At 49.0% G+C, this 25,740-nt stretch overlaps 1 protein-coding gene across 3 annotated transcripts in view; it reads right to left on the bottom strand.

Moving 5' to 3' along the window:
- The window catches only part of BMP7 (bone morphogenetic protein 7), a 1,264,568-nt gene that overhangs the window by 1,127,175 nt on the left and 111,653 nt on the right, over positions 1–25,740 (bottom strand). For 2 of the 3 annotated variants that reach the window (XM_078651993.1, XM_078651994.1), the window contains one exon: positions 24,761–24,802. The exons of the other annotated variant lie outside the window; for it this stretch is intronic. In XM_078651993.1, coding sequence (XP_078508119.1) covers positions 24,761–24,802 — 42 coding nt within the window. The remainder of the gene's footprint in view (positions 1–24,760; positions 24,803–25,740) is intronic. 3 annotated transcript variants of the gene reach the window in all.

Raw genomic sequence — 25,740 nt, 5'->3', positions numbered from 1 at the left:
ATGAAATTCCGGACTGCATAGGCACTGTCCCCTGTGGGTGAAGATGTTTAAAGGTCAGTCACTGTAATGCCCATGCTAGTCATTAGAATTGTGGCCTGTCATTGTGTGCTTTTACCTAGTAGGTATCCCTCTCCAAAATCACCTCTTGAGAGTCTACGGTATAGCCCACTGTGACGGAATATAAAGGCGTCATGTGTGCTTCCAGGATACTTTGCCACTATGTCGGTGATTATGTTTTTGGCATCACACACCATCTGTATGTTGAGCGAGTGGTAGCATTTCCTGTTCCGGAATACATACTCTATGTTTGAGGGGGGTAAAATGGCAACATGTGTCCCATCTATACATCCTATTACGTGGGGGAATTGGGCAATGTTGTAAAAACCTGCTTGGTCTGTGCTAGTTCCTGTGGGGTGCTGGGGAAGTGGATGTGGTGTTGCATCCTATGTGTCATGGCGTAGAGGAACGCATGAAAGAAGCGCGACAGGGCACTTTGTGACACCCCTCCTGCTGAGGCTATGACCCCCTGAAAACTACCAGAGGCCAGCAGGTGTAGTGAACACAGGACCTGGATGTGTGTGGGTATGGCTTATGTGCTGCGGGTGGGGTGTTCTAGGTGGGGCCTGAGTTCCTCAATCAAATCAAGTATGCTCTCTTCCTCCAGTCTGTAATGGGTGTATATGTCCTACTCAGTGCGCTGGAAGATGGTGGTGTGCAAACAGAATATCCTCTCCTGCCGCCTCCTCCTCTGCGCCACAGCTCTCAGTCTTCACCTCCTCAGTATCATGTAGAGCCCAGACATTGTGGAAAAGAGTGTGTTGCATTCTGGGATTCATTTTATACTTTGCACATGGTTACCACCTGCTCCCACTTGATGATAATTGCGATTCCTTAATTTGCGATTTTGCTTAAATCGCTTTTTGCGAATGGTGGATACATACCATTGCGAATTCTTAATAGCGATTTCCAGAATAGCGAATTTCGCTAACAAGTTTCAGCGCAAATTTGGAATTCGCTATGGAAATCGCTATTTAGCACTTTCGCTAGGTTTGGAACTCGCTAAATAGCGATTCCTTATTTTGCATGCATTTTAGCCTTCATACATTGGGATTAGCGATTTGTTATGTCGCAAACGCTATTTTTAGCGATTCGCAGCGTTTGCGACGGGATTTTCGCTTCATACATATGGCCCTAAATCACAAGGACTAGTATCCCAAAACACAACCAATTGGGGAAACTGTCTTCACATAGCATCTGGCTTGGAGATATGTACTCGACTTGTTTGATTCCAGGGAAAACAGGGTGGAGGTATGAAACTTGACATGTGAGGAGTAAAGCCCTAGAGATCTCTGGGCCAAACAGATCCTAAACAAAGCAAGCTACACTATCAAGGTTATATGTTCATTACCCACCAATAAATGTGAGAAGATGTAACTGGAGTGACTTCTACCGCTAAGCAAGATATGCATCAGTAGCAAATGTAACTTGGTGTTTCCATAAATGAGCTAGTTGCGCTCCTGATGTTAGTTGCATCTACATTTCCTTCTTCAGCAAGCCTCGTTAAAAAGACATTTCGAGGGGGCGTGGCCAAGATGGCGTCGGAGTAGGACGCTTTTTCCCTGTCTCTCCGGCGCCGATCCGGCAAAGCAGCTAATAGCGCGGCACCTGGTGCCCAGCTCGGCCCCTAATCGGTGGCGGGGGTCGCCGGTACACTGCGGTGGAGCGCGGTGCCGTCGGCGAGGAGAGAGATCGCTCAGGGAGGCTGCGGGACCGGCGGAGCTCTGCGGCCTGTGGATCCCCGGTCTCGATTTGCGGAGGCCGGCCCGGCGAGTCGCGGGGCCTACCGCGACGGAGGAGGTCCATTTTGCGCCCCGCCCCGCCCTGGGTCATCTGACATCGGACCGCCTGGGCTGCGGGCTGTCGGCGGAGGCGGCGAGGGGCAGCTGCGATCTCCGGTGGGGCCTGAGGGTGCCGGCGAGTGGCGACCTGGAGAGCAGAGAGGTCCCGGAGGCCTCGGTGTGGGGAGGCGCCGCTGAGCCCGCCGGGGTCCGGAGGTGCACCTGTGGAGCAGCGAGGACCGGGCTCCGCGAGGACCCCAGGAAACCTAGTCCTGGTGAGTGACCCCCCGCTCTGGACGGGGGAGGTGCGGAGGGAGCCCGGCCGGCCGAAGGGGCCCATCGAGGGACATGTCGGGGGAGCTGCCGGCTCCTGGTGTGGCGGCGACCTAGTGACTGCCCCTGGGGTGGTGCATGCCCTGGAGGCCTTCTATGGACTGACACGGCGCCGCTTGGCTGTGGGGGTGTACCCGCGCGGCGGAAGGTCCTGCTGGCGAGAAGTGTGGGGGCCCGGGAGCACCGGCCAGGAGGTGTGGTAGAGGCCCCGGGCGCTTCCCAGAGGCCGCATTTGCCAGGTCAAGAGCTGCTGGACTCCATTGCCTGTGCCAGGACTTCCAGGGGAGGCTCCGGTCCTACGCTGCGAGCTGGTGCGGACTAGGGGTGCTGTTGGGGGTGCATACCTGGAGGCCCGGAGGTGCTCTGGTCGAGGAGCGTGGCGCCGCCATTTTGCCTGGCTCAGTCGGCTGTTTGAGTGCATGGCGCTCGCTCATGGACTTTTGCTGTCTGGATTGCCTTCGTGTACCGCCTCTCTAGGGCTTTCGTAGCTGACTGGGGGCCTCTTGACCACTGGGCTTTGCGCACCCCTACTTCCTGGTGTCTGGGCGCCGGGGATTCGCTGGGAGCCTCTGGCCAGGAGCTGTGTGGCGGACACAGAGTGGGACTGCCCGCCGGGGCCAACTGCTGCGTCTGCAGGCCCGGATCTGGGTGCTGCTTGGTTCTGGTGGTGATCAGTGGAGCGTTTGCTCTGGTGCAAGGCGCCCGGCATTCATTATGGCTAACCAGGCCCGCAAGGGACGCGTGCTGAAGGACGGCGCAGCTAGATCGTCGCAGCAGCCGGCATCCCCCGGAGCAGGTGGGTCGGCCGGGATGTCCGATGACGAGGCCCCGGCCACTAAGGCTTTTATGACCGAACTTTTTGCTTCCATTAAGGAGGACATCTCTGAGCTGCGGGCGCAACTGGCCTCTGATCTCCGGGAAGTACGGCGAGATGTTGATGGGATTGGAGAAAGGGTGGCGACTCTTGAGGACCATGATTTGAGCACGGCCAATGATGTCCATTTACTCCAGCAAGATGTCATTCGCCTCACGGAGCAGAACTTGGACCTGCAGGCACACATGGAAGATCTTGAGAACCGCTCCCGGCGGAATAACATTCGCATTAAAGCGGTACCGTGGGATGGTGAGTCGGGAGACCTGCGAGGCTATGTGCAGGAGCTGTTGCTGCAGATTCTGGATGAGGACGATGTGAAGAATATCCAGATGGATAGAGTTCATCGCGTTGGTTTGCCCAGGAGAGGGGGGGGGCCGCCCCCTGACATCCTTGTCTGTGTACGTGACTTTCAATTGAAGGAGCGCATCCTCCGGAAGGCTAGGGCCATCGATTCGCTGCACTTTAGGGGCCATCATCCTCAGCTTTTCCAGGACCTTGCAGCGTCTACACTTCAGAAGAGGAGGGATTTTCGGCCGGTGACTTCCTTTTTGCGGGAACGCAACATCGCCTACTCTTGGGGGCACCCGTTCAGGATCATCTTCAGGTGGCAGAATCGGCTGATGCAGATGCGCTCCCTTCGGGAGGCAAAGGAGCTCTTGGGTTTGGAGGAGGTTGCCCCGTCCCAGGGGTCGAATGCATCCCCATCTCGGAGGCGACGTCGGTCCTCCTCGTGGCATAGAGTAGGGTCCTCTCCGGCGAGGGGGCGCCCGGACCGCGATGCCAGCCAGCAGGAGAGGGGAAGTGCAGTGGCATCAGTGGTTTCAGCGACGGTGCCGGCGTCACAGGCCAGCTCTGGAGCGGCGTGACGGTGACTTGAAACTACGGATCGGCGCTGGAGGGGCATGGACCCCCCCGGTCTGGGTGAATGGATGTACTTTCGAAGAAGACTCCCCAGACCGTGACCTTGGGAGGAACCGAGATGGTCTTCCCGACCGGTCCCAGACGTGGTCGTAACTTCGTGACCTGTGGACCACTGGGACTGATGAGTATTTTCTTCTCTGTTTCTGTTTTGTTTCCACTTTCACTGTTTCCCTTTCCTTCGGCCTACAGGGGACTTCGGCTGCTGTCTCCTCGCCAGCCCTGGGAGGACTTTTGTGGACTTTGGATGGGGTGTGTGGGGGTTTCCGGGGGGGGGAGGGTCTTGGGGGGGCTGTTTGGGGTGTTGGGGTTGGGGATGTGGGGGGGTTCTGGTGGTGACGCGGACGTGTTGTGGCTTGTATCATGTGGTGGTGAGAGGGTGGATGGGAGGCGCCGTTGGTTTGAGAGTTGCGGGGTGATTTGGTGTGGGGTTCGAGGTTGGGAATGTGGGGAGGAGGGTTGGCGGGAGTATGCTTTTCTTATGTGCTGTGACCAGGGTTCCTTCTGGCGGGGGTGGTGGGCGGGTTCCAGAGTCATAGAGGAGTCTAGTTTGGTGTCTCACGATGCCTGTTAGCTTAGGGACCTGGAATGTTAAGGGGCTGAACTCCCCGCAGAAGAGGCAAAAGGTGTGGAAGTATATAACTGACCACCAGTTGGACATAGTGGGACTTCAGGAGACTCACCTTGCACGCAAAGATGAGCTGCGTCTTAAGCATAAGGCATATCCCCTAATATACAGATCCTCTGCGTCCACAAAGCATAAGGGGGTGGCCCTCCTCTTCCATACTTCGCTACTTTTTCAACCGGTGGCGGTACGCACGGATAGGGAGGGCCGTTGGTTGATGGTGAAAGGGCTGGTGCAGGGGAGGCTTTGTACTTTTGTTGTGACGTATGTTCCTAACACTGGCCAGAATAAGTTCTTGCAAGACCTGCTGCATAAAGTGAGTGATTTTGTGGAAGGGCGGTTGTTCCTCATGGGGGACTGTAATTTGGTGTGGGACAGGGCGCTGGATTGTTCAGGCGCTCGCAGGGCGGATACTGGTGTGTTCTCTGAGCTGTCACGGCAAAAGATTACGGAAATGGGGTTGGTTGATGGGTGGCGGTTTATGCATCCAACGTCAAGAGATTACACATTTCTCTCTCATGTACACCACTCATATTCACGATTGGATCATGTATTCCTCAGCCAGGCTCTTAGAGGAGATGTTCTTGACTCCACCATCCTGCCCATCTCGGTCTCGGACCACAGCATGCTAGTGCTTACGCTGCGCTGGTCGTCGGCAGATACCGGGCAACGGAAATGGTATTTCCCAGCTTCGGTACTTCGGGACGAGGAGTCTAACAAGGCGCTGCGGGTGGCCATTAGGGAGTTCTTTACCCTCAATCCGCCATCCGATACCTCTGTATCCAACACGTGGGATGCCTTTAAGGCGTCCGTTAGGGGCACGTGCTTGAGCCTTAACGCACACCTCAACAGGTTGCGCCGCAAGGATCGGGAGGCACTGGAGGCTGAACTGGCATCTCTCGAGCGGGCGCATAAACTTAACCCCTCGAGGGTGACCCTCCGGCCTCTCACGGCGGTACGGGGGAAGTTGAGGGCGCACTACAATAACAGGGCGGAGTTCACGCTACTGAGATTGGGCCGACAGTCCTACTCTTGTGGTAACAAGGTGGGGAGGCACCTGGCCCGACAGCTTCGCGACAGGCGGGAACGTGAGTACATTGGGGGGATCCGCGACTCTGTGGGTCAGTTGCAGCACCGGGACGAAACAAAGGCGGCCATTTTCGGACGCTTTTACTCGGATCTATACGGGGGGGAAAGGCTGGGAGCAGCTGCCCAGAGGGAGTACCTGGGGCGTATGCACCTTCCGCAGGTGTCCAGGGAATGGAACGAGCTTTTAGGGGCCCCGATCACCAGGGAGGAGGTGTTAGATGCTATTGCGAACTTGAAGCTTCACAAAGCACCTGGCCCAGACGGTTACACCGCTGTGTTTTATAAATCCTACGCTTCCGAGATCTGCGACTTCTTAGTCACCCTTTTTAATGACATGGCCTCCTCCGGTTCCTCTGCTGGCTCCTTGGCGGAGGCGATGATTACGGTCTTGCCGAAGCCGGGGAAGGATCCAGCGCAATGCGCCTCCTTTCGCCCGATAGCGCTTCTTAATTTGGACGCCAAACTATACTCGGCGATCCTGGCGCGTAGGCTACAAGACCTTATGCCGGCGCTAATCCATCCAGACCAGTCTGGCTTCATCAAGGGGCGCCAGACGCATGATAACACTCGTCGGGTGGTGCATCTAATAGAAAAGGCAGAAAGATTTCGTATTCCGGCGGTCCTAGTGGGCCTGGATGCCGAGAAGGCCTTCGATAGGGTGGACTGGGGGTTTCTGTTTAATACCATGACTGCCTTTGGTTTCTCGGAGGCTTTCATCACTATGGTGAAGGCTAATTTCTGCTGCCCCCGGTCCCGGGTGGCGGTGAATGGTCATACGTCGGCGTTCTTTACTCACGCTCGGGGTACTAGACAGGGTTGTCCGCTGTCCCCCCTGCTGTTCGCGCTGAGCATCGAGCCGCTGGCGGTAGCGGTGCGGGAGCACGTCGGGATCAGAGGTCTGCCGTTCGCGGGGGAACAGCACAAGATTTCGCTCTTTGCAGACGACATCTTGTTCTCTATTACTGATCCGGAAACCTCGCTGCAGTTCATCAGGGAGGTCTTACTGGAGTTTGAGGCCGTGGCCGGTTTTAAGGTCAACTATAGCAAGTCCTACATCCTGAATCTTAACCTTTCGGAGGCCGAGAGGGACCGGGTACGGCCGCTGACTCCGCTGGCCTGGGCCACTGGTTCGATCGTCTACCTAGGGGTCCATCTGACTCCGACAGTGGGCGGGCTGTTCCAGGCCAATTTCCCATCTTTGTTGGCGAAGACCCGGACGGAATTGGACAGGTGGAAACCGAAATTTCTGTCATGGCTGGGCAGAATTCATGCCGTGAAAATGGTTCTCCTCCCTAAATTCTTATATTTGTTCCAGGCATTGCCTATCCCCATAGACAGCGATTTCTTTCGACGGCTCAAGACTCAAGTACTGCGCTTCATTTGGCAAGGGGGTCAGGCACGGGTCTCCTATGCGGTTCTCCGTCGGCCGAGACCTGAGGGTGGAGTCGGGCTCCCTGACCTGCAGTTATATTACAAAGCGGCGCAACTGCGAGTGTTGGTGGAGTGGTCGCAACAGACCTCCGAGAAACATTGGCTCCATATGGACCGATGCGTTGCCGGCAGGTCGATCTGGGACTTAGCCTGGAAACCGAAGAAGGACCGACCTCTCAACGCATATATATGCACTCCTACGAGCACAGTGTTGAAGGTGTGGGACTCACTAGCGGCGGACGACCGTTGGACCACGTTCCCTTCGCCCTTTACGCCCTTGCATTACAACCCGGCCTTCCCTCCGGCGCTTCATGAAGGGCCGTTTGCGGTGTGGAGGGAGGGGGGGTGTCGGGCGTTGACCCATTTGTTCCACGGCCTGGACACCCTGACTTTCGCTAACTGTGTGAGAGATTATGGGGTCCCCCAGACTGAACGATTCCGGCATGTTCAGCTGCTTCACTGGGCCACGTCACCTGGGGTGATGGAGGCGGCTACGAGACCGCCGACTCCTTTTGAAACCTTTATATTACGCACATCCGCCATGAAGGGGGCCATTTCCTTCATATACCGGTTGTTGCTCAAATCGACGGTAGCTCCCCGACCTCGTTATATGGGGCAATGGGAAGAAATGCTGGGGCGCGATATCTCGGATGTGGAATGGTCGGCGCTTTGGCGAGACCTGACGACCTTTAACCATTCCTTGCACCTGAGGGAAGCCCACCTCAAGACGGTCATGCAATGGTATATGTGCCCGACTAGGCTTCACCGCATTTTCCCGGCGACCTCGGATAAGTGCTGGAGGGGCTGCGGGCTTTTGGGGGACTTCCGCCACATCTGGTGGGACTGCCCGGTGATCCGTCCGTACTGGGAGGAAATCCTCTCACATATAAAGGAAGTGCTGACTTATCCCATTGATGAGTCTATGGCTTGTGTTCTGCTGGGGCTGCGTGACCCTGGCCTTGTCTATCAGACCAGGGCCGATAAGAAGATTTTGTGGCTATGCCTAGGTGCTGCGAAACTCACGCTGGCTGCGGCCTGGAAAAAGAAGGATGCCCCGGCAGTGTCACTATGGCATGCACGACTTTGGAGGTTGCTCAGTTTGGAAAGAGTGGCGGACATCTTCCTTGGCCAGTATAAGAACTTCCGATATCAGTGGGGTCCCCTGGTGGACTTTCTCTCTAAGGGGTTACCCTCGGCGGTATGTCCGGCTTCATTGAGATCGATGCACCTCTTTCAAGTGTAATATGGATGTGGAATGAATGATGAGTGAATGGCGTCACTACCAGGGGGGAGGGTGGGGGTGGGATGGGGCAGTTGGTTGTCATGGTTTATGGGCTGTGGAGGGTCCGCGGGCTGCTTATTTGCACCGCTTGTATGGAACCTGGAGGTTTGGGGCCCAGCTTATTGCAGCTCTGGTTATCCTGGATGGCCTGGCCTACTGCTAGGCTTGTAGGCCACTGGTACTGTGGTCCTAATTACTATGTGGTCTCGCTCCTGGCCTGGATATGCTTGTAATATAGTCTGGGTCACTGCTGATGCATGCACAATGATTTGCCCTGTTCTGGAGTAATGTGCGGTTCCTCCGCAGCCCGATGTTTGTCTGTTTATTCTTTTTTTTTGCAAATCAAAATAAAAATTTTACAAAAAAAAAAAAAGACATTTCGAAATAGCACATAAACTTTTACCAGAATCTTAAAAATTATCAGAAAATAATAGTAGCCATGAAAACACAGAAATCCCTGGAGGAAGAGCAAGGATGAATCTGCAGGAAGATACAGTATCTGTTATAAAATATGTCAGTCAATCAATACATTTGTAAAGCGCATAACTCACAAGGCGCTTGGGAGGGTAGGGGGGTGCTGCTACTGCTCAAACAGCCAGGTCTTGAGGAGACGTCTGAAGGCCAATAGTCCTGGGTCTGTCGTAGGCAGATGGGGAGGGTGTTCCAGGTTTTTGTGGCGAGATGAGAGAATGAACTTCCGTCGGCGGTCGCTCGACGGATGTGCGGGACGGTGGCGAGGGCGAGGTCAGCAGAGCGGAGCTGGCGGTTCGGGGTGTAGAAGGTGAGTCGTTTGTTGAGGTACGCTGGTCCGGTGTTGTGGAGAGCTTTGTGAGCATGGGTGAGGAGCTTGAAGGTGATCCTCTTGTTGACGGGGAGCCAGTGCCGGTATTTCAAGTGGGCTGTGATGTGGCTGTGGCGGGGGATGTCAAGGATGAGGGTTGCTGAGGCGTTCTGTATGCGTTGTAGTCATTTCTGGAGTTTGGCTGATGTTCCTGCTTAGAGAGCGTTGCCGTAGTCCAGTCTGCTGCTGACGAGGGCCGGGGTGCCTGTCCTTCTGGTACCAGTGGGGATCCATCTGTGAATCTTGCAGAGCATGAGGAGGGTGTTGAAGCAGGAGGAGGAGACGGCATTCACTTACTGGGTCATTGACAATGCGGAGTCCAGGATGACTCCCAGGTTGCGTGCGTGGTTAGTGGGCGTCGGTGCAGCTCCCAGTGCGGCCGGCCACCATGAGTCGTCCCAGGTGGAGGGGTTGATCCGATGATGAGGACCTCAGTCTTGTCCGAGTTCTGTTTCAGGCGCCTGATCGTCATCCATTCAGCGATGGCCTTCATTCCTTCGTGGAGGTTGGATATGGCGGTGGTGGGGGCCTTGGTGAGGGAGAGGATCAGCTGGGTGTCGTCGGCTTATGAGACGATGTTGAGGTTGTGTAATCTGGCGATGTTGGCGAGCGGTGCCATGTAGATGTTGAAGAGTGTCGGGCTGAGGGACACTCCTTGGGGTACGCCGCAGATGATCTTAGTGTCTTTAGAGCGGAAAGGGGAGAGGCGGACACTCTGGGTTCTGCCGGTGATGAAGGAGGTGGTCCAGTCCAGTGCTCTTTCACGATCCCTGCATTGTGGAGGCGTGTGCGAAGGGTGTGGTGGCAGACAGTGTCGAAGGCGGCCAAGAAATCCAGGAGGATAAGGGCCGCGGTTTCTCCATTGTCTATCATGGCCTTGATGTCGTCGGTTGTGGCGATGAGGTCTGTTTCGGTGCTGTGGTTGCTGCGGAATCCGGATTGGGACGGGTCCAGGATGTTGTTCTTTTCGAGGAAGGAGGTCAGTTGCTTGTTGACGATCTTCTCGATGACTTTCGCCGGGAACAGGAGGAAGGAGATGGGGCGGAAGTTCTTGAGGTACTTGGGGTCAGCTTTGAGTTTCTTGAGTAGGGCATTGATCTCGGCGTGCTTCCAGCTCTCCGGGAAGGTGGCGGTCTCAAAGGAGCTGATGATGATCTTGCGGAGATGGTGTGCAATGGTGGAGCTTGCTTTGTTGAAGATGTGGTGCGGGCAGGGGTTGGATGGTGAGCCGGCAGGAAAGTAACTCAATCAATTTACAGGATTCTCTTTGTGCTGATCCCTCCTAATATTTTGAACTGTGCTGATATCTCTTAATATTTTGAACTACTTTAATTGCAGCAACAACAAGTTGCAGATCTGAATTAAAATCAATATAGAGAAGTTGGCCAACACATAAAAAACAAATGAACAACAGCACTACCAAGATAGGCCTTATTACTTAGTCGAAGAGGAAAGTATGTACAAAGGGTAGTTAGCCACCTTATTAATATCAACATTAAGCACACCTATGAAAGGGACACAAGCAGCCGCCATTCATCTGGTTGAATGAGCTCACATTTCCCCAAGGAGAGCCTCTTATTGCCAAGCCGACTATAAAACACAATGAAGAGTGGCGTCCTTTGCTTGGATACCACCTCTCCATTCTTGGCAAAAGAAAAAATAAAAGCTAATCATCTGACCTGTACTTATTCCATTTTATAGTGAAAAATATATAAGCTTCTATTGGAGTCTAGCCTCTGGAGGTGCTTTTCAGCCTTCACAGGGTAAAAGGAGGAAGAAAGAACGAAGGCAGCAAAACAAAATGATGCTTTCCATCTTCAAATGGTACCCCGCTAAGGCCATAGGTGTAGGATGGGCCACAGAAGATGTTGCAGGGACATTTCCATACCTGTAAAACGAAGACCGAAGAGAAGAGCTTCATTTCGGTCTCAAATAACTTAACTTCGATAGGGCATTTTGGTCAGGTGGTCACCCCTTCGCATTGTACAATTACATATGTTGTCTCTCCCTATGCGTACTCTGACAACTACTGTATGAGTGTATTGGGCAGTTCAATGAACACTCCACTTGTCAGTCATGAGTGACCCTTGCAACATCCAGTGGAAGTAAATGTGTGCTGATCAATATGTGAATGACAAAGCAAACCTGTGACTCAGGAAGCTGACCTACTGATTCTCTCTTTGTATTTCTAGGCTCCCAAAACTTAAACATAAACGATTTGGTCAACGTGCCTTTAATTCTAATAAAATACAGTAAAGCATGCTCATAGAATCTGGGAAGAATGCACAGATTCCTCCTTAGACATGAAGAGCACAGCAAGCTTTTCTAATATTCATAAACCGTTCTCTAATTTGATTTCTCAGGTTCCTAAGTGCTATATTTATTGATATTATGTTTCTCCATTATTTTGGCAGCATGATTTAGAAACATAGAATGTCAGAAGCATTGGTGCAGCTTCCTCTGAGGGCCACAGTCATGCACTCTAGTTAACACACTGTATACCAGCTTTAAAAGGATATGGTAGGGAAAGAACATTCAGGGCCAACTTATGAATATAGCAGTCCGAGGACCGCCAGACTTGTAGTGACATAACAGTGGCTGTCCAGCCACTGCCGCTCTGGTGGTCTGACTGTTCCATTACGAGTTGGAAGTTTTAACACCCCTCCAGCTAATGACACGGGTGGACTGCGGTGCCCAGTAAAGGAGCATGGGAGCAATTAGACCAGGGATCATGTATGTGCAGCAGTGGTGAAACGAGGTGCAAATACTGAAGATGCGTCTCCTTTTGACTGTCTGTCTCCTTTCCCCTCTTGTTCTTCCTCCGTTGGGTCAGCTCCCTGGTTTTCTTTTGACTTGACCCTCGTAACTTTTGGACTGGAACTCGTATGCGCCCTGCCATTTTGGGACCCTCTCCTGTTGTCGCTCTTGTCCTGGGTGCATCTTGCCATGTTGAGATGGTTTCCGTCGATGCTCACGACCTGGGTCCACCATTTTGTTGATTCTTGTCCTTTCCTTTGGTCCCTTGGATTCCATCCTGCTGACCGTCAGACATTTCTCTTATGCTGGACTGCCTTATCTCTTTCTCCCCCTCAGGTCCCTCTCTCTCCTCTCACCAATCTCAGCCTCCAACTCTTCTCCCCCACATACCACTCTCTACCCCTTTTATTTTAATTTGTTTTTTTTGTTGTCATTTTTATTTCTGTTTTCACTCTGTAAATATGTGATATATACTTGTCCAAGCCGAATCGCTGGTAAAATGGAATCCTGAGAAAATCTACTATTTGTATATCTATACTAATATTATAAAGAGAGAGCCTAAACCTTTGAGGCGGGTAATCTCAGTAACCACAGCACCAATCACAACACCCAATACAGCGTTGGAAAGGGCAGTTGCAGCAGAAGGACATAGGCTATGCAGACGGATAAACATTATTTTTTTTAAAAATTGCAAAAAACTACATCATCCAGAAGGCCGAGGGCCAAAATAACATCAAACAGGAAACTATGTAATAATGTGACTCACTATATTGAGACTGAGAGCCTGGAGCCAAATTGATCGTGAACAAGGGAGATGCTATCCCGAAACGCGTAGATTTGTGTCTGCCTGCTTGAGAAACTCCATGCTGTGAGGATTAAATAAAAAAGCACATAAGTGAAGACAAACGCGAGTTCGTCCCGTTTTTCTCCCAGCTGGGGGAATTGGTTGTGGATTTAAATGCGGCGTGGTTCTGCCGCGGGCATTTACGAACCGGCGAGAGAGCGCTGCAAATTCTGGCGAAAAGGAACCGAGGGGTATCAATACACACACATATATATATATATATATATCCCCATATCCATAGTAATATTATAAAGAGAGAGCCCAAACCTTTGAGGCGGGTAATCTCAGTAAGAAATGAGTTACTTACCTGTAACTGCAGTTATCCAGTATTGGTGTCTTTCATAGATTCACATGCCTGAATCATTCCCCGTTGTCGAGACGGGAGTCTCCGGTACATAGAAAAGTAATGTCCTATAGACATACATAGAGAATAGTAGGCCTAAAGGCCTCACCTTAGTAATATCTCCATGTCCTTTTGTAAAAAGGACCAAACTCTAAACAAGAGCCAATCAGCTATCACCTCCCTCTAGAACCTTCCTGGCAGGAGCCTCAGTCCCTCAGATTTTCGTACGCACTAAGCTAAGTAGGCGTGACACTGAGTTAGGTGAGTCCTTCCAGGGGAGGCGGGAGGGTTGCATGTGAATCTATGAAAGACACCAATACTGGATAACTGCAGTTACAGGTAAGTAACGCATTTCTTATCCAGTATTATGGGTGTCTTTCATAGATTCACATGCCTGAATCAGAGTAGCAAGCAATGCAGAGTGCACATTTCTGATGGAACAGCATATACAATTCCTTAGATAATACACATCATGCGAGCATGAACCATCATTAGACATCCACAATAAGTATTAGTAAAGAAATGTGCATACCAGAGTAGGATGGAGGGACGGAGGAAGGCTCACCTTACTGAAATATATGGCTGAACACTGCTTGTCCCACTGCTGCATCCTTCCTCAGCTCCGTAACCAGGCAGTAGTGCCTAGTGAATGTATGAGGCGACTTCCATGTTGCCGCCCTGCAAATGCCAATGACTGGCGCCCCTGCAAAGAGAGCCATAGAAGTGGACATAGCTCTCGTGGAGTGCGCTCTCACTTTGGAATGCAATGTCTGTCCAGCTTGGTCATGACAGAAAGCAATGGCTGCAGAAATCCATCTGGAGATGCTCTGCTTGGTAAGTGGTAGACCTTTCCTAGGTCTGCTGTAAGCTAGGAATAGCTGGTTAGATTTCCAGAATGTTTCCGTTTTGCCAATGTAAAACTTCAAGCACTGTTGAGATCCCTAGAATGCAACGATCTTTCAGTTGCCATGCTTGGGTTTGGAAAGAAGGAACGCAGAACCACAGGTTCATTTAGGTGGAAGTCCGACGGGACTTTTGGGATAAACCTAGGATTGGTTCTCAGGATTACTCTGTCATTTTTAAAACTGTAGAAAAGGATCCTGGATTGAAAACGCCTGTAGCTCACTGACCCTCCTTGCAGATGTGAGCGCCAAGAGGAGTGCTGTTTTCCACGAGACATACTTCAGGTCAGCTCTGTGTACTGGCTCGAACGGATATTTCATGAGCTGGTTAAGAACCGCATTGAGATGCCAGGCAGGTGGCAACACACTTACTGGCGGGAAAGATCCGTATAATCCTTTTAGAAATAGCTTAATCGACCTGCTTGACCAGAGAGATTGACTCGTTGAAGTTCTTTTATAACGAGATATTGCTGCTAAGTGTACTTTAATGGAGGAGTGGGCTAGGCCCTACTGTGTCAGATGTAATAGATAAGGTAAGATTTGCTCCGGTGAGGAGGAGAAAAGCTGTATGCTTTGATCTGCACACCAAACACAAAAGCGCTTCTATTGCAGGGAATACGTTTTTCTCGTTCTATCTGCCCTTGCTCTGGCAAGAATGTCCCTACAGTCTTGTGGAATATTCAGATTGTGGAACTCTCGGAACTCAGGAGCCCGGTAGCTAACCTGAGAGACTTCAGATCCGGATGTTGTTCATTGTGAGCAGAGATGGATACTGCCGCAGGTGGATCGGCGGCTCCAGGGATAGACTGTGGAACTCTGAACTAATGTTGCCTCGGCCAAGTTGGGGCTATTAAAATTAGAGTACAAGGCTCCACCAAAATTTTCCTGAGGATTCTGGGAAGCCTCGGGAATGGCGGAAAGGCGTACGCAAAGACGCTTGCGCCATGCGATGGAAAATGCATTTCCTAGAGACCCTAACTGGGGATGCCAACCTGCGAAGTGTGGGCAATTGGCGTTCATTCTCGTCGCAAATAGATCAATTTGCGGCGTGTCCCATCTGGAGAAGATCTGGTCGATAATTTGTTTATCTAGCTCCCACTTGTGTGACGATGTTTTCTGCCTGCTCAACGCGTCGGCGAGCACATTGTCCACGCCTGGGACATATTCCACCCTTAGGGTTACATTGTGGAGTATGAGCCAATTCCAGATTTTTTGCGACTCGCGAGAGAGTGTCAGCGAGCGCGTCCTTCCCTGTTTGTTGAGGTAGTGCATAGTCTTGGTGTTGTCTGTCCGGACGAGCACCAGGGAATATTTGATTCTTGGCAGGAAAACATGAAGGGCCAGGAAGACCGCCCGCAATTCGAGCAGATTGATATGTGGTTTCTTCTCCATAGGAGACCACTACCCGCTTATCTGTAGCTCTTGCAGAAAAAACTCCTCAGCCTTTCAAGGAGGCGCCTGTTGTGGCAATATGAGGAGCAGCCGGAAGCAGGAATGACAAGCCTTGAGACAGGTTTTGAGATGACATCCACCATTGTAGGGCTCCGACCATCTGAGGATTCACTGTTATGTGGCCTTCGAATGACCCTGTGCATTGGACCCACTGCTTTGAGAGCGCCTCCTATAGATTCCTCATTCGTAGTCGACAGTGAGGAATCAGGAGGATACACGCTGACATCATCCCCAGGAGGGATTTGAAGAGGCGGACTGTCAAGACTTTCTACGAGGCTACTATAGCAGCTAGTGCAAGGGGCTTGTTCATCCTCTCTCTGGATGGGAAAGCTTTTGCCGACCGTGTGTCCAGGGTTGCACCTAGGAAACTGATGCACTGAGAAGGTTGTAGGACCGATTTTTCCTGATTGAGGGTGAGACCCAAGCAATCGAAAAGCTTTAAACAGGCTTTGGAAGACCTGGACGCGTCTAAGGATGAAGCCTTGACCAGCCAGTCATTCAGATACAGAAAGACTTGGTGATGGCACTGTCTGAGATATGCCGCCACCGTGGTACGACATTTCGTGAATATGCGTGGTGCAGACTTGAGCCCGAAGGGCAAAACGCAAAACTGCAAGTGTCTGCCCGCTACTGCAAATCTCAAGTACCTTTTTGTGATTCCTGTGAATTGGGATATGGAAGTAAGCGTCCTGTATGTCTACGGACGCCCTAAAATCCTGCTCTTACAGAAGTCGCAAGACCTCCTGGATCGTTACCATGCGAAACAACTGCTTCTTAGGAATTTGTTGAGGGCCCTGAGGTCCAAGATTGGTCTCCAGTTCTTGTCTTTTTTCTGGAGCAAAAGAAGCGGGAATAAAACCCTTTCCCCTTCCGAGATGGAGGTACTCTCCCTATTGCTCCTATCAGCAGCATAATCGAGATCTGTCATAGAACCAGCCGTAGATTTTTGTCATTTCCGCTGTCCTTTACCTTGAAAGGACGACCTCCCTAAAGAGGATCGTTTGATTTGCTGGTGTTGGCGCTGTTGGTATTGCGGTCTACTCTGGCCTGAAGAGCAAGAAGACTTGTATTGATAATTTCCTCTGTAGGAAGACTGTCCTCTTCCTCTGTTTCTACTAAAGGACTGGTTCTTATACTGAAGAGTACCCAAAGCTCTTGCAGTGTCTGCTTCGTCAATGTTTTGTGCCAAATAGTAACTAGCTATCATATGGCATGTCCAAAATCTTTGTTTGCACCTGAGGACTGAAAGAGGTTGCCTTTAGCCATCCTTGGAGCCGCAAGACTGCTGCTCCAGCCAACTGGCAGAACCCTGTCATAGCGATATCCACTGCGCAGTCTATAGTTTCTGACGCCGATGCTTCACCATCTAGCAGAATCCTCTTTACTTCCTCTTTGGATGAATTTGGCAATTCCAACAAGTATGGGGCTATGTGTGCCCAAAATGGTCCATGATAGCGTCCCAAGAGCGCTAGAGCGTTCACGGCCTTTACCGTCATTGCCGACATTGAGGAAAACCTGTTCCCAATGTTGTCCACTCTTTCTCCGTATCATCAGGAGGAAGCGACAAAGGGGCCGAAGGATTCCTGGAGTTCTACTGGTCCGCCTGTGTCACTACGGAGTCTGGCTTAGGATGTCGTGTTAAACACGCCGGTGCTGAATCTGGCGCCCTACACTTCTTATCCAACTGAGGGATCACTGGTGATACAGGAGGGGTTCTGCATGACCCTTACCCCTTCTGACTATAGGTAATCGATAATCGGTATTGACCTTACTGCCTTCTTGAGAGGTTCTTTGAAGTTGTACAAGAAGCAGGCCTGTTATTGAGAGATCATAGAGATCTTAAAACGTGGAACGGCCCTCTCTACCACATTATAAGAGATTCCAGAATTGCCGGATTTTCCCTCTTAGATTGCCGTCATAGAATATGCCGTCGTAGACGAGCAGTCATAGATGAGGCCGTCGTAGACGACGTCATAGACGATCCGTCGTAGACAAGGCCGCCGACGCCGTCGTAGACTAGCCTTTGTAGATGAGGCCATCGTAGACGAGGCCATTCTATACTAGGCCCTTGTCGACGCCGTAGACAGGCAGTCATAGACAGCAGTCATAGACGAGGCCATCGTCGATGCCGTAGACAGGCCGTCATAGACGAGCAGTCGTCGACGACGCTCTCGTCGACGCTGTCGTCGACGCTCTCCTCGTCGACGCTCTCCGTCGTCGACGCTCTCCTCGTCGACGCTCTCCGTCGTCGACGCTCGTCTGTGTCGACGCTCTCCGTCGTCGACACTCGTCGTCGTCGCCGACGAGGCCATCGTAGACGAGGCCATCGTAGGCGAGGCCATCGTAGGCGAGGCCATCGTAGGCGAGGCCATCGTAGATGAGGCCATCGTCGACGCCGTAGACAGGCGTCGTAGACGGGTAGTCATAGATAAGGCCGTCGTTGACAACGTCGTCGTAGACAAGCCGTCGTAGATGAGGCCATCGTAGACGAGGCCATCGTAGACGAAGAGGCTGTAACAGGCAATGATGATGGTTTTTTCCGTCGACGATCCTGTTGACGATGTTTAAGTCTTTACCTCAGGAGGTAGAGAAGACGCCTTTCTGAAGGGTCCCATGACCAGAGGAGGTGATTTTGACGGCTCAGAAGTCGTCTTTTTTATATGATTTTTCTCCAAAAGCAAGTCCTTTACTCTCCTTTACCACAGAGTGAGGAGATTTTGAAGGACTGCGCCCAGAAGACCCATGAGTGGTCTTTTTGAGGGCCTTCTCAGGACGTTCCCCTGAGGAATCAGTCTGAGGAGATTCTCTTCTCTTTTGAGGTCTCCTAGACGTTGAGGGCAACGCCTCATCACAGTAACTGGAGAAAATAAAAAAACCTCCTTTCTGGTCTTAACCATATTAAAAGTCGCCCTTCACGACCTCTCAAAAAACGTACTTGAGAAAGTGCGACATACCTTGCAGTCTTTGGCCTGCGGTATAGATAGAAAATGCGGTCAGTGTGAGAAACAGAGCAGAGCAACCTCTTGGAACAAGAAGCACAGGCTCTAAAATAAAATTCTTTCTTCTCCTTACCAGACCTTCTTTAAAGAATGTATTTGAAGATAATCCATAGTAGAAAAGCAAAGTTATTTAATGAAGTGAAAAAGAAACACAGAATCTGAGCAGAGCTCAGAGGAGACTCCCTTAGCACAACGTGCGGTAGAAAATCTGAGACTGAGGCTCCTGCCAGGAAGGTTCTAGAGGGAGGTGATAGCTGATTGGCTCTTGTTTAGAGTTTGGTCCTTTTTACAAAAGGACATGGATATGTTACTAAGGTGAGGCCTTTAGGCCTACTATTCTCTATGTATGTCTATAGGACATTACTTTTCTATGTACCGGAGACTCCCGTCTCGACGACGGGGAATGATTCAGGCATGTGAATCTATGAAAGACACCCATAATACTGGATAACCACAGCACCAATCACAACACCCAATACAGCGTTGGAAAGGGCAGTTGCAGCAGAAGTACATAGGCTATGCAGATGGCCACCATATACATTTAAAAGGTAAAAGAACCGTGCCAGCAAAGTAGTCCATTGTGGGCTTATCTGCGTTCTGCTGTGGGTGTGTGCTGGGGGCGTGACAAATGCTGGGGGCATGTGAGGTACGTTCCGCCCTTCATGCCATGTGAGTCGTAATTGCGCCGCATCAAGGAGCACGCTGGGGGCATGACACGCTGGGGCCGTGACAAACGCTGTGGGCGTGTGTCCGCGCTGTGGGCTTGTGTCCGCCCTTCATGACATGTGAAGCGCCAATTACGCAATTGTGCCGCATCAAGGGGCACGCTGGGGGCGTGTGCTACATTCCGCACTTCATGCCACCTGGGTCGTACATTAATCAGATCGTCTGCTGTGGCCGTGTGCTGGGGGCGTCACAAAGGCGTTCACCTCGAAGCGTGGTAAGTAACCATTCGCAAGACTCCCTTGGGGGACTGCCCGTGGTCTCACACATACTGGGGGTGCCGAATGCAGTGTGTGCCTTGGCCTGGGTGCATCTGAAAGGGCCGAACGCAGTGTGTGGCTTGGCCTGGGTGCGTCTAAAAAGCACTCGGGCCGAAGAGCGTCGGTGTGGGTCATAAAAAAATATGAACAGCGGGAAACAATCATTCAAGACTCACACAATTCTAATTGTTAGACGGTCGCCGCTGGCCCTCAAGAGGGGGCACACGCGACTGAGCGTGTTTGCGTGGACAATTACTGCAGCCTCTCATGCGCGCTGTTACTGAACTATCACATTAAACCAAATTACACGCGCCTGCTAACATCAGCCAGGGCTGTAGCCGGGCTCAGGCGGCGGATCACTACACTAATTACATGCGCCTGCTAACATGAACCAGGGCTGCAGCTGGGCCTCAAGCGGGGGGACAAGCGCCTGCTACCATGAACCAGGGCTGCAGCTGGGCCTCAAGCGGGGGAACACGCGAATGACCGTATCTGAATACACACATTCTATTTCATACCCGGACAACGTCGGGACGGGCTGCTAGTATATGTATATAGAGATAAATCTGACCACTGGTATATGTAGTAGACCTTTGTACTCACTATCATTGCTATGTGATTCTTAGAGTTTATCCATTTGTATCTCTTCCTTGAGTGACTTTACAACTTGTACATTTGCAATTTTTTCTATTTGTATCTCTTCCCTGTGTGACTTTACAACTTGTACATTGCATTTTTTTCCCTGTTTGTATCTTTCATGTAACTCATGTAATCCTAAGTCCTTATGTATCACAACTGGTTCTTTTGTAAAGCGCCCTGACACCTTCGGGTAATGTTCGCGCTATAGAAAATCCCATTAAATAAAAAATAAAAATGAAAGGTAGGATCGCCCTAGGACCCCCAAACCCTCCAGGAGAGGAAACTTGTAATATATTTGGTGGGACCACAGCGGTACTGCCAAGCATATTGTGGCCTCAGACCTCCACGCCACCTCCAGGGAATGTCCGTCAAAGGCCACAATATGCTCGGCGGGACAGCCACGGTCCTGTCAAGCATATTATGAATTTACTCTCCACCGGCGGTGACATGGAGGTTTCTACTCCATGTCAACCCTGGCAGAGAGGAAACAAAGGAGGCCCACAGGCCCACTGTGCCTCCTCTGGTGGTGCATGCCCACAGAGAGACATACCATGTGCCCCCCTGTGTGCATTCACAAGAGTTTCTGCACGGCATGGACTTTTTAGGCCATGCTATGTAGGAAACTGTGAGACATTCCCATTGAGGTGTCTTTGATAAAGGAACGACACTGGGAACGCTATGCAGCCCGCCCGACTACAAATAACTTGTAATTTGGGGGGTGGGCAGCGGCATGTGTCGGCAGTGCGTGCCGTGGCGGCTTGGCGGTGGACAACTGGCTGCCCCCGCCCTGCCGAAACTCATAATCGGGCCCTCAGTGTTCAGCTAATTTTCAGTTCTAAACTTGTAAATTACCATCTTATGAACTGTTCCCATAGAGTGCGCATAGCTCAAAGCCTCAATGGCGTTCCTTATAAGCAGTTGATATATATTGTGAACACAGCTGACTTTAGGGCACACTTTTTTTATTGCCGAGATCTTCGTGGTACTTCTGCCAGCATTACCTCCCATTATTACCATACCCCTTTAACGTATATTGTATTTTAAGGAGTTTTTTTTTTTAGCCCTACACCAGTTTACTGGTAGACGCTCACTAGGCATGTCAATAGCTACTGAATATCTAGAGGTTTTTGCTTGGCTTGGAGTCATCATGTCTACATTTCGTAAAACTTCTTTACATGGGACAGGATTCTCTGGTTGGTTCTTGAGCAGTGTCCATATACCCTGCCAGTATCAATAACGCAAATGTATTTTGCTTAAGATCTTGATTGAGTGACAACATTTATAAAGCATCTACCACCACAAGGAATCTATGGCATACGTCTATAAAAGTGCCTACGCAAACACATAGTTTTTCAGCCTTTTCCAGAGGCATAGGAGTGTACCTGTTGTTCAATCAATCATAGCATTTATAGAGTGCACTACATACCAATGAGGGTCTCAGAATTAACCAACACATACATTTGACATGTTGTGCCTTTTATCATAATTAAAACAATTATTACAGATTATTTCCAATAGTTAATCCCGAGTTGCATTATTCAATGTGTGCAGCATTAGACATTCTTCTTGTAGTCTATCCAAAAACGATGTGATGTGATATTATTTTCTTCTTATTTCCTGAGTATTTAACAAAGATTCTTTTGCAGTATCATATTTCAAATGCAATTCATTCCGATGCAGTTGTACAGTATTCCATTGATTTAAAACCAGCCAATATGCGTTTTGCCCCTACATGGATAGCAAGCCTAAGGCTTTTTCAAAGCTGTATTATTTTTAAAAATAGTTATAATACAGAACCTATTCCTTGCAACAGTCAAAACATTGGTTATACTATTATGATGTCGTGTGGACGCCAGTGCTGAAACCGACTGACCGTAGCTCGGCAGTTGCGACCACCAAATTACAGTGCAACCGCAAACTCCCATTTCTCTATGAGAGCTTGTGCTGCAGGCGGTTTCTGCCCACAGCACAAGCTCCCATAGAGAATAGGAGTTTGAGTAAATCCCATAGGTGCTCCCTCGCCCCCCAACCGGAGGCCGCACGGAGAAGAGGACCCTGCTAGGGGCCCCCAAAGCCACTTTCCGACTATATTTTCATGTCCGAAAGCCCAAAAAGCCTGTTGGAAACCGACATCATAATCCCAACAGCAGAAACGCCATCTTAAAGGGATTCCGTGCCAGTTCTGACTGGCTGATGGGCTCCTTGAGCCTGTCAGAAGCCAGCCGGAATGACCGTCCGGTTTCACTTTCGACTGCCATCATTGTAATACGGAGGTCGAAAATTAAACCGAAGATGTCGGTATGAAAGCCTCAGAACACAGGTAGAAGGATTTCCGACCGAATTTAAAATGAGGCCCTCAGTGTCTCCTAAAATGTGAACTGCACTGCAATTCAGTGATGCACCCAACCCACGTGCTCTTTAGCTAGACCTTTATGTAAGTGAAAGTGAATCTACTGTGTGAATATGTAGCAGGCTTTCCGACTGACCTCAAAATGAGGTCCTCAGTGTCTCCTAAAAGGAGAAGTGCACTGCAAACCAGTGATGCACACAACCCATGTGCCCTTTAGCTAGACTTCATGTACGTGAAAGTGAATCTACTGTGTGAATGTACTATCTATTTTATCCTTTCAATATAGGATATGTGCATATTTTAAAAAGTACAAATTACTGTGCACTGGCATGCCTGGGGTTGTAATCTATATATATAAAAAAACGAAAGTATGTCTGTCTGTTTGTCCTTTATGCATTACTACACCATTCATCCGATCGCCATGAAACTTTGGGAAGTTGTTGAGTACACTCCGCGAAGGTTTCTGGCATAACATATTTTTAAATATTGGCCCACCAGGACACTCATAATCTTTCGAATACTGATGTACGCTCAAGACGGAAAAACAAAAAATCGTGTATCCACAAGCACTCGAATAAATAAATAGAATTAAAACAGCATTCATCCGATCGCCAGGAAACTTTGGGAAGTTGTTTAGTACACTCCTGCGAAGGTTTCTGGCATACATTTTTTAAAAATATCGGCCCCCCAGGGCCCTCATAATCTTTCGAATACTGATGTACGCACCAGACGGAAAAACAAAAAATTGTGTATCCACAAGCGCTCGAATAAATAAATAGAATTAAAACAGCATTCATCCGATCGCCAGGAAACATTGGGAAGTTGTTGAGTACACTCCTGCGAAGGTTTCTGGCATAATTTATTTTAAATATCAGCCCCCCAGGGCCCTCATAATCTTTTGAATACTGATGTACGCACCAGACAGAAAAACTAAAAATTGTGTATCCACAAGCACTCGAATAAATAAAGAGAATTAAAACGACACTTTGAAATGTTTTCCATATGAAAATGAATAAGTTTCAATAAAAATGACACAATGTAAATTGAATGTTATCATAACGAGTTTCCTTGAATTTACTTTCTTCGGAGATGGCAGCAACGCGCGACGGGTAAGCTAGTCTACATATATAAGAACAAAAGTATGTCTGTCTGTCTGTCTGTTTGTCCTTTATGCATTACTACACCATTCATCTGATCGCCATGAAACTTTGGGAAGTTGTTGAGTACACTCCCGCAAAGGTTTCTGGCCTAATTTTTTTTTAAATATCGGCCCCTAGTGCCCTCATAATCTTTCGAATACTGATGTACGCACCAGACGGAAAAACAACAAATCGAGTATCCACAAGCACTGGAATAAATAAATAGGATTAAAACACCATTCATCCGATCGCCATGAAACTTTGGGAAGTTGTTGAGTACACTCCCGCGAAGGTTTCTGGAATAAAAAATGTTTAAATATCGGCCCCCCAGGGACCTCATAACCTTTTGAATACTGATGTATGCACAAGACAGAAAAACAAAAAATCGTGTATCCACAAGCACTCGAATAAATAAATAGAATTAAAACAGCATTCATCCGATCGCCAGGAAACTTTGGAAAGTTGTTGAGTACACTCCCGCGAAGGTTTCTGGCATAATTTTTTTTTTAAATATCGGCCCCCCAGGGCCCACATAATCTTTCAAATACTGATGTACGAACCAGACGGAAAAACAAATAATCGGGTATCCACATGCACTTGAATAAATAAATAGAATTAAAACACCATTCATACGATTGCCATGAAACTTGGGAGGTTGTTGAGTACACTCCCGCGAAGGTTTCTGGCATAATTTCTTTTTAAATATCGGCCCCCTAGGGCCCTCATAATCTTTCGAATACTGATGTACGCACCAGACAGAAAAACAAAAAATCGTGTATCCACAAGCACTCGAATAAATTAAGAGAATTAAAACGACACTTTGAAATGTTTTCCATATTAAAATGAATAAGTTTCAATAAAAATGACAATGTAAATTGAATGTTATCATAACGAGTTTCCTTGAATTTCCTTTCTTCGGAGATCGCAGCAACGCGCGACGGGTAAGCTAGTATAACATAAAGTACATTCCAGGAGTTTGTTTTCTTAACATTAATTATTATTATATTACTTCATTGGTATTTAATGAAATATCCAGTAGGACATATTCAAGTATGGTTAGATGTCAAAATGATTATTTATAAGGTAACTAGTTCCTGTGTGAATTGTTAGTTATAGTTTACCTCCTGTGTCCATTTAATTCGATCCATCGGACATAACAAAATCTATGAATAAAATAAAAATAGAAAATATTAAAACATTTGAAAATATATATACTCAGAAAATGAAGAAAAAGGGAAAACAAATTTGGAGAAAAAGGACAGATTATTGGACATATAGTAATTGTAGATAATTGTTCATTAGCTGTGCTAGTAGACATTATTAGATAAAAAGCCATTATTATTTAGAGAAATGTGAGTCCCTTATGTTGTTGAGTTTGGCTAAAATAGCAACATTTCTTATTGACATCTCCCTTTTCGTGACCAGATGACAAATAAGTATTTAAGAAAGCATGGGAAAATCTGAATTGTCATGAAACCTAATCAATATGGTCCTGCATCTCGTGAGCGCTCTGGCATCTGAGACGGGTACCATTTTGAGTGTAGGGAGGTTGTAAGTCCCATATCTGTCTTGTTACCAAAAAGACTAATTACAGACATGTAATGGTGGACGTCATACTGGAATAGTGTGAAACCTCCTTTTAGTTATTTGAATTGAACTGTGACTGATCTGCAATGTATTTCCAAATTAGAATAATGAAACATTATTCTGAAATTATTGCACTAACAATTATTTATGTGGGATGAACATTTTTCCCAGTTGGAATCCTAAGTGTAAGTTTAATATTCCATTAAGGAACTCAAATTCTTTTTTACGTTTATGAGGCCTTTGACGTGTTCCTAATTTTTAGGTTGTTGTAATACTTTATAGTTAAAATGATTCGAATTTGTAGCAATTTTGTCAGATTAGATATCTATAATTTATATTACATCCGTTGATTAAATAGTGCACAGAATGTCAATATATATCCCTCTAGATGTACGAGTTACTTACCTTCAGTAACATATGTATCTGGTAGAGATGATTCTAGCCGCAGATGTCTTCTGTAAGAATTATCCCCAGCCGTGAGACTGGATCCGGAAACTTTTTTTTGCCACAACAT

The sequence above is a fragment of the Lissotriton helveticus genome, chromosome 7, assembly GCF_964261635.1.
Source record: "Lissotriton helveticus chromosome 7, aLisHel1.1, whole genome shotgun sequence".
Lineage (NCBI taxonomy): Eukaryota > Metazoa > Chordata > Amphibia > Caudata > Salamandridae > Lissotriton > Lissotriton helveticus.
Note: the sequence above shows the minus strand (reverse complement) of the source record. Positions and strands in the feature narration are given on the sequence as shown.